The sequence below is a fragment of the Natrix helvetica genome (assembly GCF_964273705.1).
Source record: "Natrix helvetica genome assembly, chromosome: 1".
NCBI lineage: Eukaryota > Metazoa > Chordata > Lepidosauria > Squamata > Natricidae > Natrix > Natrix helvetica.
In genome coordinates, this window is record NC_138548.1 from 280,104,559 (window position 1) to 280,123,900 (window position 19,342).

The following is a 19,342-nucleotide window of genomic DNA, read 5'->3' on the forward strand; positions in this document are numbered from 1 at the left end:
AAAAATATTTAACTTCGCCTTTATCTCCTGTCATAAGGAGATTTTTTTCCAATTTGAGATTGGACTAACTTCAAACAAACATGCTTTGGGGCAGGTATAAGGGGATCCCTGCAAGTGAAAGAGTCTGTTTATGTGGGACGGGGGAAGTCGAAACAATATCCCACGTAATTTTTGATTGCCCTCTGTACTCAGATTTGAGGGAACACCAGTTGGGTAGGATCTTTTATACCAAAGAGCGCTTTTTGCAACATTGTTTGCTAGGTACTAATTTGCAGTTGGTGAAATGGATTGCCAAATTTACTGTAAAGTTGATGGAAACAAGGACAAAGTTGGTGCAGCAGAACGCGGTAGATTGTAGGAAAGACCACTTGACGGGGTAGACGTACGGGTGACATTGTAGTATAATTTTAAGCATATTTAATTTGTAATTTAAATTATTGCACTCTATTTTGATTATATTTTAAATTGTATTTTATTCCGTTTACATTTTAAATTGTGGTTTATTTCAATCTCATTTTAAACTGTAGTTTTTATCTCTGGAACTTAGTACTTTGATATGGCCCAAGGGCTAATCAATAAAGATTGATTGATTGACTGTACTGTTTGTGCAAATAAAATCTCTAGTGCCTTGGTTCTGCTGAATCTATCACATGTCTTCTGTGTGTACTTAAGCCCTAGTTGGCTTATTCGGTGTCCTCAGCAAGGCCAACGCACTTTTATAGAGGACCAGCCTCAGATGAACCATTAAGCAAAGGTTTAATGTTTAGGGCACCAATGGAAGAGGGGAACCACAACTATCATTCTGTTAATTTTCATTGTTGCATTTAGTTTTACTGGGTTTTAATATCCTGTCAGTCAAGCAATGGAAAGAGTGAAGGGTTTCATAGTTGAGCTGTGCTTATGGCATCAGTTAATTTGGCCCTGTAGAGTACATTATCTTCAAATTCTACGGACATAAGGGAGTTCTGCTAGATCTCACTAAACACCCAGAAAATGCTCATTCAGTTCCCAGTATATGAGAAAGAATAATTTGCCTTGTCATGATCTTACAAGGAAAATAGCCAGATAAAGCTGTGAATTTACTGTGACTTTTGTTATAATGGTGCGTTAGCTTAAAAAAAAAAACCAGACAGTTACAGGATGCAAGTAGTGGCCTTACTAGAATCCACAAAATTGTGAATTAATCAGTTTTATCCAATTCTTATTCAGGAATGCACTTTGTAATCCCCAAAGGGAGAAAAAGTGCAATGTAATGTTTTAATTTTAGAATTGTAGGAAAAGAATTCCAATAGCTGGTTTCCCTTTGTCATAACATAATACATTCTATGAATAGGATTTGAAGGATCAATGCATTGTTGTCTGTATTTCATGTGTATTTTCATGTGTATTCTGGTTCTACAAAAAGACTCTTTGATTTTGCCCATAATTTCATAGAAGGAAATCCTATTGTCTTCTTTGTTCTTCACAAAACCACATTCTCCTACTCAAGCAGCTGAGTATATCAGTGGATATTGATAACTCCGCTTACTGGGAAAAATACTGTCGCCTGTTAAGGCATAGCTTCTGGATATTCAATCCAACATCTGGGACATTTGATCATGCAGAGGCAATGCCTGAATGGAGCTAAAGCAGAGGTGGGCTTCAGCCAGTTTAGACCTGTTCAGGTGAACCAGTTGTTAAGATTTTGTGCAGTTTGGCAAACCGGCAAATCCCACCACTGGCTGGAGTCACGCACTCCACCCTGTTACTCCTCATCTTGCCGGCTTGCTGTCTGGCTGTCTGGCTGCCTCATTTGCCTCGACCACACGGTCTCTGCGGGCCAGCCAGCTTGCCTGTCTTCACCGCGGCTGCATCCTACATAGCACTCTTCCCACAGCCCAGCTGAGCAGCCCTGATCTGCCTGGGTGAGCCTGCGAGCAAGGCCCGAATCCCAGCCTAGCTGCCTCCCACGTGGCCCAGCCAGCTTGCCTGCTTTCCACCATGGCTGCATCCCACGTGGTGCTCTCCCTGTGGCCCAGCTGAGTGGCCCTGATCTGCCTGGGTGAGCCTGCAAGCAAGGCCCAAACCCCGGCCTAGCTTCCTCCCATGTGACCCAGCCAGATTGCCTGCCATCCTCTGCAGCTACCACAGCCAAGCTCTCTGCTTCAACTGCCTTCCTTCGCTGATCTCCGCTCCTCCTCACTTGCCTAGAATAGACTCAGACAGCTGCTTTAGCCTGCTCCCGCCCGTTCCAGCAGCAGAAGCCTTGCGACAGAGGTAAGTGGGGCTGGGAAAGGTGATCATCTCCAAAGCCTCTTGTTTCTCCCGCCACCCCCTATCCCTCTGCTCCAATAGTTTCTCTCCCTATGCCTCCTATCACTTCTCAAGGCCCGAGACAAAGCACTTGGTCTGGGCACACAGCACTCCATAATGGAGCCCTTCCAGGAGACCAAAGCCTTGGATGACCTGATCTGTCCCAAAGGCCTCGAGGAGCTCGACTTTCCATGCACCTCTGCCGGCCTGAGTGCCCTGCCCTTCAGATCCCAATGGGGCAAGCACTTGGTGGTGGCAGCACTCCGGGTGGACGGATGAATGTCCTGGGGCTGCACATGCACACCACAGTGGAGCAGCGGTGGCCCCAGGTCATCTGCCCAAGAGTGATGTCTCCCCTGAGGGCTGCCTTCTGTCAGCCTTACCTTTGTGGGGAGCTGTGTGCTGGCCCCATTGGGATCTGAAGGCCAGTGGAAGCACTTGGAAGCTCTGAAAAGTAAGGCTGACACTGATGGCGGTGCAGAGAGACCTGCTGCACTTGGCCGAAGAGCCGCCTTGGGCAGACACGGTGAGATTCACTTGTTCTTTGGGCCTGGCGCGCTTGGCTTCTGCAGGGCTTCCGGGCTACTGTCACCCACTCGCCTTAGCCCTCTGCCTCAGTTCCCACATCCTCCATGGGGGGATGCTGCAGGTGGGTGGGCATCTCTCAGGGGAGATGCCACACTGGGGCCGATACTGTTGCTCCACTGGGGTGCACACAGGCAGCCCTGGGACATCTGCCCACCCTCCTGGAGTGCCGCCACTGCCACCACTCTAGAGCTCACCTTTTGCCTTCCACCACCACCTTCCACTGCTGCCGCTCTGGAACTCACCTTCTGTCTTCCGCCACCACTGCTCTGGAGCTCGCCTTTGGGACAGATCAGTTCGTCCAAGCCATGCTTTGCTCCCCAGGAAGGGCTCCGTTATGGAAGGCTATGTGCACAGAACAGATGCTTTTTCTTGGGCCTCCTGCCTCGCATGGGGCAGTGAGAAGAGAAAGTGTAGAGTAAACAGCATTCAAAATATTTGTATGTGTATTTGTTGGAGGTAATGTTGTCAACCCAAGCCATAAATGTTGGAATGGCTTTGTATGTTATTAGTATGTTGCATATAACCCATTGGAAGATGGGTTATGTGAAAAAACATCCTGAACTTTTTACCATGACCAATAAAGCATGTAAAAACAACACCAACCTTTCTTTTGAGAGTGTAAATCAACAGAATAATCCAGCAACCACAAAGCTCTTAGATCTTATGAAAAGTTTGTTATCCTTGTGTAGTTGTTAAGTCCCAATACTTTCATTTTACATGCACAAACTACTTCATTACTCACTCATTCATTGGGCTAGGCGTGGCCTGGGCCACTTGGGCTTCTAGTGTTTGTGCAAACACTAGCAGATAATTCTTACCTCATGTACTTTTCCACTAGTAAGATTGAATACAATCCAAGAAAACAAGGCTTATTTTTATTAGATCCAACCAATATCAATCTGACTCAGCATCTCATTTCCAACCTCATTAAGACAAACGCCTCTCCTTAGTAACATTTGCAGGGGAAAGTTTTCATCTCCTTTTTTTATGGTGGCATATAGTATGAGAATTATGCTGCATCCATTAGTCTTTCCAGCTAATAGGCGGTAAGAAAGCCATCCTTTATTAATTCCCACAAGAGAGGTCATAAACAAATCTAAACTCTGTCCGCCTTGTGTAAGGCAATTCTCTTGAGCATTTTGCAAATTCTTTCAACTAGGTGGCCCTGGGTGTTTCTGTGAACTGTCATTCTTCTACACTACAAAGCTCCATCTGAGTCTGGTCTCCAACAGAAACTGTGGTAACATCTTGATTTCTTTTCCAGTGGCCCCGTTTTATCTGAAAAAGAGTACTGGTTAAAAATGGGAGTGGCCAAAAATAAGTACACTTTGGTTTTGAGTATTATTTATTCATTTGTTTGGTAAATTTATATAGCCCCTCATCTCACTTTTTTTTGGGAGGGACAATGTACAAAGTCAAAGCAGTGAGTTGAAGCTGACTGACAAGCTACGTTTACAAATGGTGAAAAGGAGGAGGTAACCCCTGAGTTTCTACTGTTTCTAATGTTAGCCCCACAGCATTGGTTGTGTTTGTGATCCCTAAAGACAAGTATTGGTGCAAACTGGTGGAAGCCCACTCCTGAGAGTTAGACTCTCCCCTTTAGTTATATATAAGTTTTGACTCAACTGTATTAGGTTATTGGTGTGCATGAGAGAAATAGCACATGTATTTTTCTGTCAAAGATGGAACTCCATACAAGTATCAGGATATACATTGTAGGCATTTTTAACCTACAATATGTGCCAAATGCCTGTTTCAAAACCATTTGAGAGTTCTCAATATCCTCGCGGTCCTTGTAACTGTAGAAATACACATATGTATCAAGAATGTATTCAGGTTGCGGGATATTATAAACTATATTTTATTCTTTATTGTGTTTGAATTGTACAATGAGGCTGGGCTGAAGGGAGAACATTTGCTTTTCATTTACTGGCTAAAAATGATGTAAGACGGCATCCAGTTATTTCACAATTCTGACACCCAATATTATGGTTTCAAATTCTAACACCCACAGCATTTTCTTCGCAAATAGCATATAAGACATTTAATTCTCCATTTGTGTTTGGAAGATTGCAAATATAACGTTCATCTGAAAGCTACTGACAAACTAAATTTGGCCTCTTATATGAAATATTCCAAAGCAGTAATTGATATTTTCCAGATTTTTACAATCCCTCTACTGACATCTAGTGGGCTTTAGAGGATCAAATACAAGTAGATATATAGCAGCTTATGCTAGCAAATTATTATTATTTGTTAAATAATCCTCTACTTTCAAATATATTTTAACATATAATGACATTTTGATTGTAGTAAAAAGAGGGATATAAAATTAAAATCTCAATTAATTTGATGAACTATTATATTACATGGGAACTTTCACAATAGTGTAATATAGCCAAAATTAGCAGGCAATTTAAGAGGCAATTTAAAAGCCAGTAAGACCCAATTATGGCCAAGGAATGAGTCAACACGTGAGGTGGCTCCATTATCAGCTTGCCTCCAGAAGTTGTGAATTCCCCAACACTGGAAGTCTTTAAGAAGATGTTGGATAGCCATTTGTCTGAAACGGTATAGGGTTAGGCAGGGGGTTGGACTAGAAGACCTCCAAGGTCCCTTCCTACTCTTCTATTGTATTGTATTGTATTGTATTATCATTAGCACCCCTTCAACTCTTTTTTAGTTCTGCTTTCATAGTTTTTCAAACAAGTATTATTATATAATGGTTTTTAAGTAAAGATTGTTTTACATTAATAGAAATTGATTTATTGGATTATTGAATTGTTGTACACAGCCCAGTGCCATATAAATTTGATAAATAAATAAATAATAAATGAATTAATAAATGAATACATAAATAAATGGTTAAGAATTATTTTTGAGAGGTAAGAGAATCTGGCCTACTCTGAGCATTAGAGTTTTGTTGTCAAAACAATGGCACTTTGTATCTTGTCATTAAACCTAAATGGCTAGGTTAGCTAAAGGTTACGTGAGTCATGGATCTCCAGTTCTGATCCAGTTTTTAAACAGCTCCACTGACTTGAACAGGAGCTCCAATTAGGCATCTGGAAAGGCAGGATTCCATTCTATCTTGTTTTTATTGATTTTGTTGAAGTTTAGAATATGCACGATTCAAATAAGTCCAGGCCCACTGAATGGTTTTAATTGTTAATATATTGTTAAGATCAATAACATTGCGAACATTATGAATAATAGGCTATAATTTTGTAATAATAAAAACAAATGCTTTATTTGGGAGAATATCGGATCTTAGGGACAAATAATAGGGTACCACTATTACAAGTGTAAAATTTGAAAAGCTATAGAGAATTATTGCATAAGTTGGAAAGAAGAATTGAACTACCGTAGATATTCTTGCATGACACGTAAAACGTGTTTATTAACTCTGCAACTGACATCCCAGAATCAACTGGGCAATCATTTTGGGAGAAAGATTCTTGATTATATGGACACTTTATCCAAATTATTTTGCTTTGTCTCGGAATCAGGATCTCATCTAATGGGCTCTTCCTTTAGAATTCCACTAGCTTAAGGAAGCAACAGACAGAAAAAAACAGAGGAAAAGTGGTATCACTTTGTGTGTTTATATGTGGTGTGTGTGGGTGTGTGTCTGAAAGAGAGAGAGAAAGAAATCAAGATGCTGGCCATAATCACATGATCAAAACATTTGCCCTTTCCAAATGTATCACACAGGCCATATCCTGGCAGGATTGAAAATGTGATCACTCGGCACAAATCTCCATTCTTTCCATAAGCTATGAGAATTAATATGAGTATTTCAAAGACATACTCAGTCATTGTTTGGGAGCATCCAAACAGCAAACAGACTGCTACAGATTTTTAGGTAAAGATAAAGATAGTTTCCCCTGTCCAGTTGTGTTTGACTCTAGGGGGCAGCACTCATCTCGGTTTCTTAGCTGAGTGAGCCAGCCATCTTTGGATGAAGACATTTCAATAGTGATGTGGCCAGCATATCTATACATCGAGGAGCACAGAACACTGTTACTTTTACACCGAAGTGATACCTATTTATCTACTTGCATTTGCATGCTTTCCAACTGCTAGGTGGGCAAGAGCTGGGGCAAGTAATGGGAGATTACTCCATCATGTGGTGCTCAGGTCGCAAACCCAGGCTGTCATATTTCCAGCGGACAAGCTCAGCATCTCTAACCGCTGAACCATTCCCCCCCCCCATTTTTACCTAACACTTACAAATCATTAATTCAGACAACAGCAAGACCATTTCAAACATTTTACTAAACCAATTCACACAAATTCCAAATTGCAAATATAATTAAGGGCAATGGGGTACTTTTCTCCTTGGATTCATCATTAAGACATGAAATAAACACAAATTAAGATATGCGGCATGTTTTCTTTCTTTAAAAAGATGAGAAAGGAATGCCACCTGATAAAAGCACCACAACACTGTTACAAAATAGGATCTGCCGGTTTCTTTCACAAATAAAAGACTATATACTGCTAACAACTTTCCAATCAATCCATAATTCATTAAAATAAAACTATAAAATCTTCTAGATTACACTAAATTCAGACAATGCCTGGAATACAGTGCATTAAACAGCAGTAATGTCAACTATCAGTGCCAACATAAAACATTTTTAAAAGTAAAAAAAAAGCCCATCTTTTATTCCCTAGATGAATGAAATTCAAAATAAGGGGCTCTCTGTTTTACAATGAGGAATTTAAGGAGAGGAGCTGGACAAAGAGGCAAGTATCATTTGCTTTCTAGACTTAGTTGGCATCTAACTTGGCCATTTCTTGCACGTAAATCCCTATACTCTCACTATCAAAGAGAACAAAATAGACTGTCTTGATTGAAGAGGACATTGTTGATACAAAATAGCTGGAAATGGCTTTCAGGATCAGCTGAGCTGCAGTCTGCTTTGGGAAACCATTCCTATTCAAAGAATTTTGGAGAGAAAAAATAATTACAATTTGTTTAATAAAAGTTGAAAGTGACATAGATATCTCATTGTATGTTTCAAAAATGTGACAAAATCCTAATGAGGCTTGCAACAAAATGTAGTTTCCTAGTATCAAAGGCCCTATCAATGAATTTTATAATGACGTTTATAATGAATTCCTATACCTCCATGCTTGGGAGTATGTTTGGTTTGGTTTATTTGGATTTATATGCCGCCCTTCTCCAAAAGGACTCAGGGCGGCGTACAACATTAAAAAACACACATCCCAAAAGTTGAAAAAGTTTAAATCCACATCCAAAAAAACAAGCCGAATTAAAAAAAAGCAATACATTTAAAATAAGTTAAAATTAACAGGCCAGGCCAGCTTGCTGGAAAAGCCAACTTTTTAGGGCGCGTCGGAAGGACCGGAGGTCGGGGATTATGCGAAGCTCCGGGGGCAGCTCATTCCAGAGGGAAGGCGCTCCCACAGAGAAGGCTTTCCCTGCACTGAAATCACTGACACCCACAGAGGCATGAGCTGTGCATCTTACAGAAGCTTGAAGGAGGAATATATGGGATGAGATTCAAAAGGAAATAAAGGAGATCCTGGTTCTTTTTTCACTTATCTGAAGAGCAGAGACAATACAAATGGCAGCCTTTTCCTACCTATCTTCTCTTTGTAGACTTGTTTCTTAAACCACCATGGCTTATAAAGCAGCCATTGCTAATAACCAAACATAAGCTACGGAAAACCTTGGAAAACCTAGACTTAATTCTACTTAGGCAGCAATATATAATCAGTGGATCCTTGGAAATTTATGATCAAACCCCCCCCCCCCTTGCAAACCTACTCCAAATGTTCTCAAAGAATTGTAATCTTTAATGTGACAGAAGGGGAAAATATTCCAAACTAAATTTTAATTAACTGTAATGTCATGTTACAGTAATGTTAATTAATGTCATGTTAAATTGAACATGTGTGTTAATTTGAAACAAATTGTTATTATTTTGCTGGGTTTATTTTGGGGGTTACAGAGTCTACAGTATGTCATTTACCCTCTTGGCCTAAAAATGTTGTGTGCCATTATGCTGCAGTAATGTTGAATTTATGGTTGGAAACAACTCAGGTACGTTTTTGCATATTTTCAGGAAATCCCTAACTAAAGGAGTGATTGCAAATCCTAAGAAACAAGCAGTGGAGAAAGGGGATTTTTGAGCAATTCCAATATGAATAGTTAGAAAGGCAAGCTTAAAAGGACTTTGAAGATACATTGAAGTCTACATTTAAACAACAGTACTTATTGCTTTAGAGAAGAGTATATAGAACTTTAAACTTTTAAAATGCCATCCTACAAATTTGGTTTTGCTGAAATTAGACATTGTAGAACATCTGGCATAACTATTATAGTTCCATTGTGCCTCCTCCCCCTTTCCCTCTTTTCTTGAAATACATACACTTATAATGAATCACTCCATGTAAATTCATGTTTTATCCATAAAATTGGACAGAACTGTTTATACAGACTTAACGAGTAATGTCTGGTTGACAGATGTCTGTCCTGGAACAGCTGTGTACATGTGTTGGGACTGGGAAAAATGCTGCTCTTAAAAAACATTTTTATGTTTTAAGATTTTTATTTACCATTCTTCAGATTTGTTGAACTGAACTGACAAGATGAGTATGCTATTCTTTAAAGGGACACATTTTCACTTGGAATGTAAATCCAGTTCAATACCATTTAAACTCCCCTCTATATACATACACAGCCCCACACAAGAGAACTTAATCAAATAGTAAACATGTTTTTCATGCTGTAATTAATATTTAAAATCTTAATACATTCCTCTTCCTGGTCATTTGGGACAATTTCTTAAAATATAACACTTTCAGGGGAGAGAGAGAGGGGGGGGGAGAGAGAGAGAGAGAGAGAGAGAGAGAGAGGGAGAGAAATTAACTGAATTCATCAAGGAAACATTATAATATTGTTTGATAGATATTTTACCTGCAAAAATGTTTTTCATAATATTGGTTCTTCTAACTGCACCGTTTCCTAAAATTTAATCATTCTAGCCATGGCTAAAAGGTTACCAAGGTGATAGGTCTGACCTCATTAGACATTGTAGACAGAAATGAATGGCATCGTTATTGTTTGCACTGCTAAAGATAAAAAGGGCACTGCTGAGTCACCCAGCTTAACTATTTGTCTCACTAAGTGGCCGTTCAAAAGCATGGCGAAACAAAAAGCCAATATTAAAGAGTAGCGTATAGTAAACTGTAACATATAAACTGCAAGCGTTTAATCATTTTGCAACGTTGCATTCACTGAGATAAAGAAGCCACTATAAGGGATCATCATAGCTATGGCACATTTGTATGGATTTAGGTTTTATAGCAAACAAAAGTATATTTTAGCTCTACGTTTGGAAATTATAAGGACTTCATCCTAAATCAACGGAAGGAAATGGTGGCTTAATATGGTTAGGAGTAGTTAGCAATAAGAAGCAATCAGAACCGTCGGAGATCATACTGACAAATCATGGTTTGCTGAATTTTATAGTTGTAATTTATCATGCTCAAATACAATCCTTGGATTACAAACCACAATTTTGCCAAGTCACAAAAAATAATCACTTTATTGCCTGGCATGTTGTGTGAATATAGATTTGGGGGGCAAACTGGATGAATTCTAGGTTTACCTGCCACTTCCAATGGAAGGAAATGCAATTGACTTCAGCTTCTTTTCATCTGCCAGTGCTAAGCAGTTTTTCACTGTCTTTTCCAACAACTCGTCACATTTGTCTGAACCCCAACTGGGGCTGTTGCAGTGGATGACAAATTTTGCAGGCAATCCATGTCCTGAACTGACAACAGCTGGTTGAGGAAAAAAAATAAGAGCGTGTTTAACATTCTGGAAAATACTATTGGAACAGTATAATTCAGCAATGGCAGATACATATAGTTCTTTACTCCAGTGATCACCTATACTACACACTGAATGTGACTATATTTATGCCCGGTGGTAAATTTGGACATAACATTAAATTATAATTTGATGCTAGGGAAGGGTGGGGGAATATGCCCTATACTTATACTCTTTAGTCATATTCACATGAGTTAGATCAATTGTGAAATACAAATTCACACAGATTTCCCCCTCAAATGGTATAATGCTGACCATTAACATATAGGTAATGCTGTATAAGTAAGCACTACTTACTTAGTTTTTAATTTTTGATTACCTAGGATTCTATACTCCTTCAATCATTCATACTTCCACATGCAGTTGACTTGCGTAGGATTACCCTGTTTTCCCGAAAATAAGACCACCCCGAATAATAAACCCAATCGGGCTTTTGAGCGCATGCGCTAAAATAAGCCCTCCCCCAAAATATTGCAACGCAGCAGCAGCAATGAGGTGACCACACTCACCGCCTCCTGCACTTCAAAAAAAAAAAGAAGACCTTCCTGAAAATAAGGCCAAGTGCTTATTTCGGAAGGTCAAAAGAAAATATAACCCTATCTTATTTACTGGGAAACATGGTATATGCCTCTAATTCTTTTTAACTTTACAAATATAGTAGTTTGAATCAATGCATATGCTAGTAGTGATTGAAAATTGAATGTATGCATAGTTTATTTTCTTTTCCCCCATTTTTCTCATTTTTATTATTTTCAATGTAGTGTTAACGCCTTTTTATAAACCCAGGTCTGAAGGTCTTTTTGACACACTCCACATCAATGACATGCTGAGGACATTCTGGCTATTTAAAAGAATCCAAGCTAAACTGAACTACCATCTATGGTACACATAGGTAAAATGTTCCCCATTTCCCAAGGATTTAAACTGCACCTCCTGCTGTGTCCAATGGGCCGTTCTTTTTGCGAAGTTCAACAACAGCTTCCAGGAATTCTTTTCCACCCCGCTTCTCCAATGTGCTCCCTGTGCAAGAACAGAGCGGTGACTGTTCCACATTCAACACAGCATTTATCACTTTAGGTGGCTACATATCACAGATTTCTCTGAACAAAAAATGGGAGTGGGGGTGGGGGGACTGCAAAGTAAGATCTAAACCTTTGAGGACTGGTCCATAAGTAACAATTCCCTCTTGATCTTCCCTCTTTTTAAAAATTCGCCCTCCCATGGGATTTATCCCGATGCAATTTGCAATGCCAACCAGCAGGGCAGCAACATTTCATGCTGCTGCTTCCATAGAACCAACAGTAGACATGCCTTCCGGAGAATGGGCCAATGCAATGAGACTTGACTGTTGTACCAACGCTTTCCCATGGAGGTCACGGTCCCCCTTTCTGTTACAGACTGCTTTAAAGACAAAGTTGCCATAAGAAGAACATGAAACTCACCTCATCTTCATCCCTGACCCCAACAGGTGGCCCCCGGGAGTGTAACAGTCTTGTGAGTGCAACTGGCTGCTTTACTTGACAACTGCCCAGCTTGTTGAACCACCTTTAACCAAGAGGAAGAGCCTCAGAAATAAGGAGATTCTCTAGGGTACCCTCATTCAACCTCCACTGAATTGCTTCACTACAGCTACGGAAGTGTAACAAATGCTGCTCGAGTTAGGAAGGGAGCTGCATCATTTCCATTGTGAGCTGAGGTTTGGGCAAAGACAGTCCATCGTGAACTGGTTTAGATCTTATTTTGCAGCTTTGACTTTAATACAGAGGAAATAGAACGTAGCTGGAAAAGGTTCATTCCTAATGAAGCACCCAAATCACATTGCATTTGTTCCAGGATTATACAAGGAGCGAGGCAAAGAAACAGTGACAGTGACGTTGGATTAATTCTGGATTAAAGCAGTAACTTTGTAAATTGGTCTCTGCAGCCTAATCATAAACATATTTACCTAGTAAGTAACGCAGGGCTTATTTCAAGAGAATTTGTGACATTACGTAGGAACAACGCCTCAGGTTGCAACCTTTGCCAAATTCAGCAAAGCTTACTTCCAGGTAAACATGCGAAGGGTCAGGCTTTTGGTACTTTAGTACAATATTTCCAAAATGAATTCACTCAACTGATACAGGGGAGGAGGCTGTAATTTCTAATGGAAGTCCATATATTATATGCCCATTGAAAAATACTTGTTAACTTGGTAGTACATATTGAAGCCAGATATCTAGAACTACTGGGAATCTATTATACTCTTTACTTGATATCACAGCCTAATCTTTATTGGTTTTATTTTGGCTGGCTGGGGAATTCTGGAAGTTAACTGAAAAGTTCGAAAAACACTGATATGATACATTGATATCCTGCCTTCCTTCTATCATGGGCCCATTCTACCATTAAGGAGGGTCCCAAGTGTTTTCTTTGCCAAACTTGGATGAGAGCCACACATCCTCAGCTCCTGGAAAACTGACCTTGGAGCAGCAAAATCAAGTTATTGAATGAAAAGAATATAAACGACTTACATATTTTTAAACTATTAAATGTTAGTCTACGGTCCATAGGCTATGGCTCCTGACCCTTTTTGGTTGGTTGTTTGCACTACTTCTCTGTTCCACAGGAATTATACTGCAGAACCTCAGGTAGGAAACTCCAGATCAGCAGATATGACTCCAGAGTCACCTTACAGGTGAGATGGGTGGCAAAAAATTTTTAATAAATAAATAATAAACAGGCTCTTGAGTTTCAAACAATTTTTGCAGTAGTAACAGCAAATAGAAATGAGGACTGTCTGTCATATGGTAAGGCATGTGTTTTGCATATAAAAGTTTCCATGCTTTTTCTCTAATATCTGAAAAGACAGGGAGACCTTAAGGAAGGTCCATAGAATAGAATAATAGAGTTGGAAGGGACCTTTGAGGTCTTCCAGTCCAGCCCCCTGCCTAGGCAGGAAACCCTACACCACATATGTAATGTGTGAAGCTTCTAACACTCATTGCACAGAACTCTAAATGAAATGGTCTGACTCAATCCAAGTTGACTCAGTTTCAGTAAATTTGACAGAAATGTTTCTGGGAACAGTGACCATTAGGAAGTGACAACACTGACTAGAAAGGAATGATATGGTGTAAGTTCCTCAAAGGTGACTGAAAATACTCCTTGAAAGATGCTATCTTGGCCAAATGCAAACATTCAGAACAATCGGTTTTGAAAATCTGAAATGATTTTAAAGAAAATATATATTTTACTTTTCTTTTGTTACTTTAAAATGGGAGGCTTGCTGACTGGAGGAATGTAAGGCTAGGCTGACAAAAAATTTAAAATTATATTTCAAAAATCTTCCTGGATCTACATTTTCATAAGACTTTAAAATCTATGAGGTTTTTTAAATTGATGAATACATAATTGTATTGCAGAAGCATTAACTTGTATTTAAGAAATGAAATGCTGTCTCCATTTTACATTAGAACTGGGGAGGGATCTTTCTCTTTTTATCATGCTCTACAGCTTTCAGCTGAGTGGTTCTTTGCTCAACGTAAGCATAAATATATGTGAAACTCCCATAGAATGATGTCACTTTTTCATGCTGTCAAAGCAGGCATTGGTATAATGGTGACAACAGCAGATGTCTATAAATTTTGTGAAATATCTCCCCAACATTCACTGCAGTTAGAAAGGTCTTTATAGAAATAAAAGTTAATCATTTGAAGCTAAGCATGTATGCACTTCTATTCTTTCTTCCAGCAGCCACAGGCATTTAGAAGACCATACGTTACTGAATTAAACAATTCAGGTCTTCCTCTCCCAAATCAAACATTGATACTCAAGCACATCTTGATATTTTTAGAAATTACAGGTTCTGCAAATCAAAATAAAGGACATATTGCAAATATAAATTTTCCCATAAATTTCAATGGAAATAAGCACCATTAAGGTAGAATGCTTACATAATTGTAATTTGCTATGCTATGAATCCTTGCCTCCCAAATATCATTATTTTAATATTGACAGTCCCTTAATTTGATAATACACTTGATGGCTGCAATTCCTTACCTCCCACAGGCCCATTACAGTATTAATAATTAACATTTGTGTTGGTTAATATCTATGTGTGGTCTTTAAGATGTCACATAATCAAACAATCAAAGCTGGATTTAAGCCTGTGAAATTAGCATTCACTCAAAAAATTACACTTTGGTGAGATGCTTCTGTTAAATGGTGCCTCTCTTAAGTATTCCACATATAACTCTAGTTTTCAGGGCAAGGAGGTCTCTTAAGTTGTATGCTCAGAGACTTAATTCTTACTACACAATGAGGCAGAATCACTATGTCTGTGTAGCAGAGGTAAAGTTGAAACCTCCCAAAATTAATAAAGTAATTAGTAACTACAAAAACACACCTGGATTTTCTTGCCTTGTGCTTTTTCTAGAACTCCTTTTTAAAATTAACTTGTCAGTTTATTATAGAGAATTTTGGATTTCAGAGGGATTTCATGTAGGCACCAATCATGTCCAACTTTGTTTAAGTCGTTGTCCCCTCCCCACCCGCCAAGACTGGTCAAGGTTGCTTTGCATTGATCAAAGAGATTTTTTCACTTAACCATTTGAAATTTGCTCTGGAATTGAAGTGGATTGCTGGAAGTGAGAAAAGAATGCAGCTCTGCAGAGCAGGGACAAGGTTGCTGCTGCTGATTGGTCATGCATACACACACAAAGTCTGCAGCACTGAACTCTCCATTACCTACTTCACCACCGGTGTAGAAGTCAGAATTTGTCGGGTGAACGACAGCATCACTGTCGATTGTGGCAATGTCAGCCTGAACAACTTGCAACTACAACAGGTAAACAAATGTGTATCAACCATGTTGGTCAAAGACCCAGAACAGGATCTACATTTATGTACATACCAACATCCTTCTTTATCCTACCTTTTGGGCTCCAAAATAAGTGTAATAAACCATCACAATAAAGCCTAAGAGTCTGTGTACAGGTGTGTGCTGAGAAAAGGGAGAATGAAAGGAGAAGGTAGAGAAACATCAAATACATAACTTTTAGTACTTGACCAATAGGTCAAATACACTGCATTTCAGGAAGGAAGTATAAAGAACAGCTAGCATCTTCTTGGTTTTGCAGAACCTGTAAAAATGTAATCTTAAAAAACATGATGATAACACCATCCAATCTGGCTCATCAAATCTAACAAAGCAACTGTTTCTCCATTCTGATACACTATCTTTACAATATTTCTTGATTTTTATAAATATTCCAAACGTGATTCTATTAATCATGTTGGGAATATTTATGCATTAAGACTACAGAAATCAATGCGTACTTTAACTCCCCAGAGGTTCTGGGAGCATTTTCAGCTTGCAATACTATTACTACTTGCTCAATGTGTAACCCCATTGAAAGGGGCAGATATCCTGAGTGGCATGGGGGTAAGGGATGAAATGAAACATGGCCTTTTGCTTTGACAGTCTTTTGAGCTCATTCTGGCTGAACAAGCAAAATATGTTATCCTGAGGCAAAATTCTTAAATTCTCCCTCTGAAACTAATAATAGGAAACAACTATATTACCGAGTGCTTGGTCTTTGAAGGATGTGAATAATTTGCCAACAATATATTATAAGGTGCCTTAACTCTCGAGTTCCCAGTAGCAAACTTATGACTAAGGAACTAAAGATTCAAGAATGAATATATGTAGAGATTTCAGTTCTATAACTTCTAAATAAACAGGAACATAGGACTATATGGATTTCACCATGGAAGTTGTTCTTTCTAATGAGAAAAAAGTACTAATTTCACAATTTATTTTTCAAAATATGATACTTTTATCTTTTAATTATTTGTTTAATTTTATCAAGCCTCTTCTAAGTTTATTTTTTAAGTTAAATGTATATTTTAAGTTAAATGTAAAAATAAAAATATTTTTAACCCTATGTTCTGCAGCTTAATATACATTAATGCATTTCAGAAAAATGTTTAAGTAGTTAACATTAATTTCACATCTTCATTAAAAGTTCAATCAGGATATACAGTAAAATGCACTTGATTAGCCTTGGCAATGAATGGGAGACGGCTCTTTTTTAAAAAATCACAAATATCAAGGATTTAGGAACAATATTCTGAAATGGAATGCTCCAACCACAGAATGCAATCTCTCGTTCAAGATGGTAAATGTGGTTGAAGAAGTTATTCATAAAACTCATAAATCAAGACAACTACTATTTTCACTTTAGTCAACTCCCTTATAATGTGCAAATTAAATACTATTCTTTCTCTTACCTTGTTCTCATATAAAAAAGAAATGTGTGCATCTGGTAATTTCTCTCTGATAAAATGATACTTAAAACTACAATTAACATAGATCCTTTTAACAATAAAAAAGCTATAACATGGCTGATAAACACGGATGCGTGGAGAAAAACTCCAGAAGGATCTGGTGCTTATAGTGCAATCTTAACCAATTGCTTCTGTGAATTCAAATGTAAGAATTAAAAAAAATATATTTTAACTCTATGTTCTGCAGATTAATATACGTGGTAGCATTTCAGAAAGATATCTAAGAATCTGTGTGCAGATGTGTGCTGAGAAAAGGGAGAATGAAAGGAGAAGGTAGAGTAACATCAAATACATAACTTTTAGTACTTCTGTGTATGCAGAAGCAATTCCCATTGTATTCAATGGAGTCTGTTCTCATGTAAGTCTGTGTAGGACTGCATCCTTAACTGCCTATGTCTATCCATTTCTGTCTTTAGCTAAAACAAGGAAATAGAAAACTGAAATCAGAATGGAGAAACTGCTTAGTCTGAAGCCAACTTGATGATATAAAGATCTATTTCAGTCCTCACAGAATCTATATGCAAAATATTCCCAAGGGAACCAACAGTCACATCTGATTATTATGGAACAACATTTAAATGATTTCAGTTACTCAGAGAATCATTTTCATGCAAGTAGTAGCTACACATATTAATAGTCTTTCCATTATGTATTTTGAGTACTAAAGATGCACTCCTCTATCTTCTTACCTGCGTTAAGTCCCCGTGCAATCAAATGGGATTTGTATCAGAGGAACATGCATTGAGTTGCACGATAAAATATCAAATTTATTACATGAAAATAATCTGCAAATTCCATAATTTTCATGTGACTGTTAGTTATAGCCACCCATTCCCCATTTACCTAGATCATCTTTAAGGTCAATGTCAGCATTGGTGGGATTGATAATGGCCTCCACTTCGAAGCCGGCTAAATTACTGATTTCACTGTGAATTAGGTTCAGCTGAAAAGAAAAGCATGAGGTGGGAAATAACAACAGGACAGTTGGGAAATCACAGAGAAGCTGCAGTAAAAGTAAGCTTTGCAACATAGATGAGGATAGCATCTCTGAAGGCAAATGTGCAAAAATAAACAGCAGGTCATAAAGAAGTTGCTTATAAATAAACATAGAATATGTTTCAAACTCTAGACACTAACATGATTCTCCATATGGGAAGTCAAAATTTGACAGAAAATGGCTTAGTTTACAAATTGTAATGCCAGACGGGGAAGGGACTGCAAAAACCCAAGGATGCTAAGTTACTAGGAATTGCTACTACAACCTTGAGCTTCTTGCTTATGCAACCCAGGGGCATCTCTTGGTCATAATAGCTGGAATTATGCACAGCATCCATTTAAACTGAAGTGAAAATAGCGTTCCTTAACATTGTTCATGTTTTATTTTTTTATGATTGGTAGAGAGATCATTTATGTTCAATTTTTTTGGCAGAGTGCATGAGTACAACTAGGTAATTTTGAGTTAAATAGTAAACGCATCTTAAAACTCAAGAGTAATTTCAGCTGAAGCCAGTAGTATGTAATACCCAGTAGATATGGGATGGACTGCATTGTAAACAATTCAGAGATGCCCTGAAAAGTTTGACTGTAGTACTTCCACTCTACAATTTTACTTGTGAATTAAGGTAAATGATAAAAATATCCATTCCATCAGAGATATGGCAAATTATTTTATTCATTTTTAATATTTTCTGGGTTTTTCCACGTTCTGTTGTTTGAAACTTGTACTAAGATTGCCAAAAAAAAAGTGCGGGAGAAGTAGGAGAAGAAAAAAATCAGACTCATCTAAAAAGCAAATGAAATATTAATGAAGGAAGGGGTTCATGCTGTTATATATGTATAAAATTCTTGCTGGCTTGTAGCCTTAATTATTACTTTAATATTCCATTTGTAACTAAATGAAAGGCAAGATAGCAGACTTGCCTAAAGCAAAGAAAGCACGGAAATCCAGTCCTCTATTCCTGCTTTCTGAACTTCAGTTAAACCAGCAAATGTTATGTCTGAATCAATCCAATGCTTATATTCCACTGTTTTCAAAATGCCACAAGTAATAAGCAGATACTGGAAGACAGCCTACTGTACAAATCCAGTAAGAGAAGGATCTTAATTTGAAAATAAATTTCCAATTATGCATTTAGACTCAATAAAAAAAAATACAGAGGGAAAGAAAATGTATTTAGCCTGTTGTATGTCTAGTGGAGAGTTTGCACACTGAAGCTTGTAAACAACAAGTTGCATTTTGTGCAAAACAATTCTTTTCTCAAAGGA

General features: G+C 38.2%; 1 protein-coding gene across 4 annotated transcripts in view; it reads right to left on the bottom strand.

The window, feature by feature from the left end:
- Window positions 1-7,139: 7,139 nt before the first annotated feature.
- MACROH2A1 (macroH2A.1 histone) overlaps window positions 7,140-19,342 on the bottom strand; it is a 36,754-nt gene continuing 24,551 nt past the window's right edge. For 2 of the 4 annotated variants that reach the window (XM_081937060.1, XM_081937059.1), the window contains exons 6-9: window positions 15,476-15,566; window positions 11,681-11,770; window positions 10,527-10,701; window positions 7,140-7,822 (exon numbers count right to left, since the gene is read on the bottom strand). In XM_081937060.1, coding sequence (XP_081793186.1) covers window positions 7,657-7,822; window positions 10,527-10,701; window positions 11,681-11,770; window positions 15,476-15,566 — 522 coding nt within the window. In that variant the 3' untranslated portion in view covers window positions 7,140-7,656. Of the gene's footprint in view, window positions 7,823-10,526; window positions 10,702-11,680; window positions 11,771-15,475; window positions 15,567-17,920; window positions 18,021-19,342 lie in introns of all 4 variants that reach the window. The other 2 variants (XM_081937058.1, XM_081937057.1) reach the window with 1 other exon arrangement.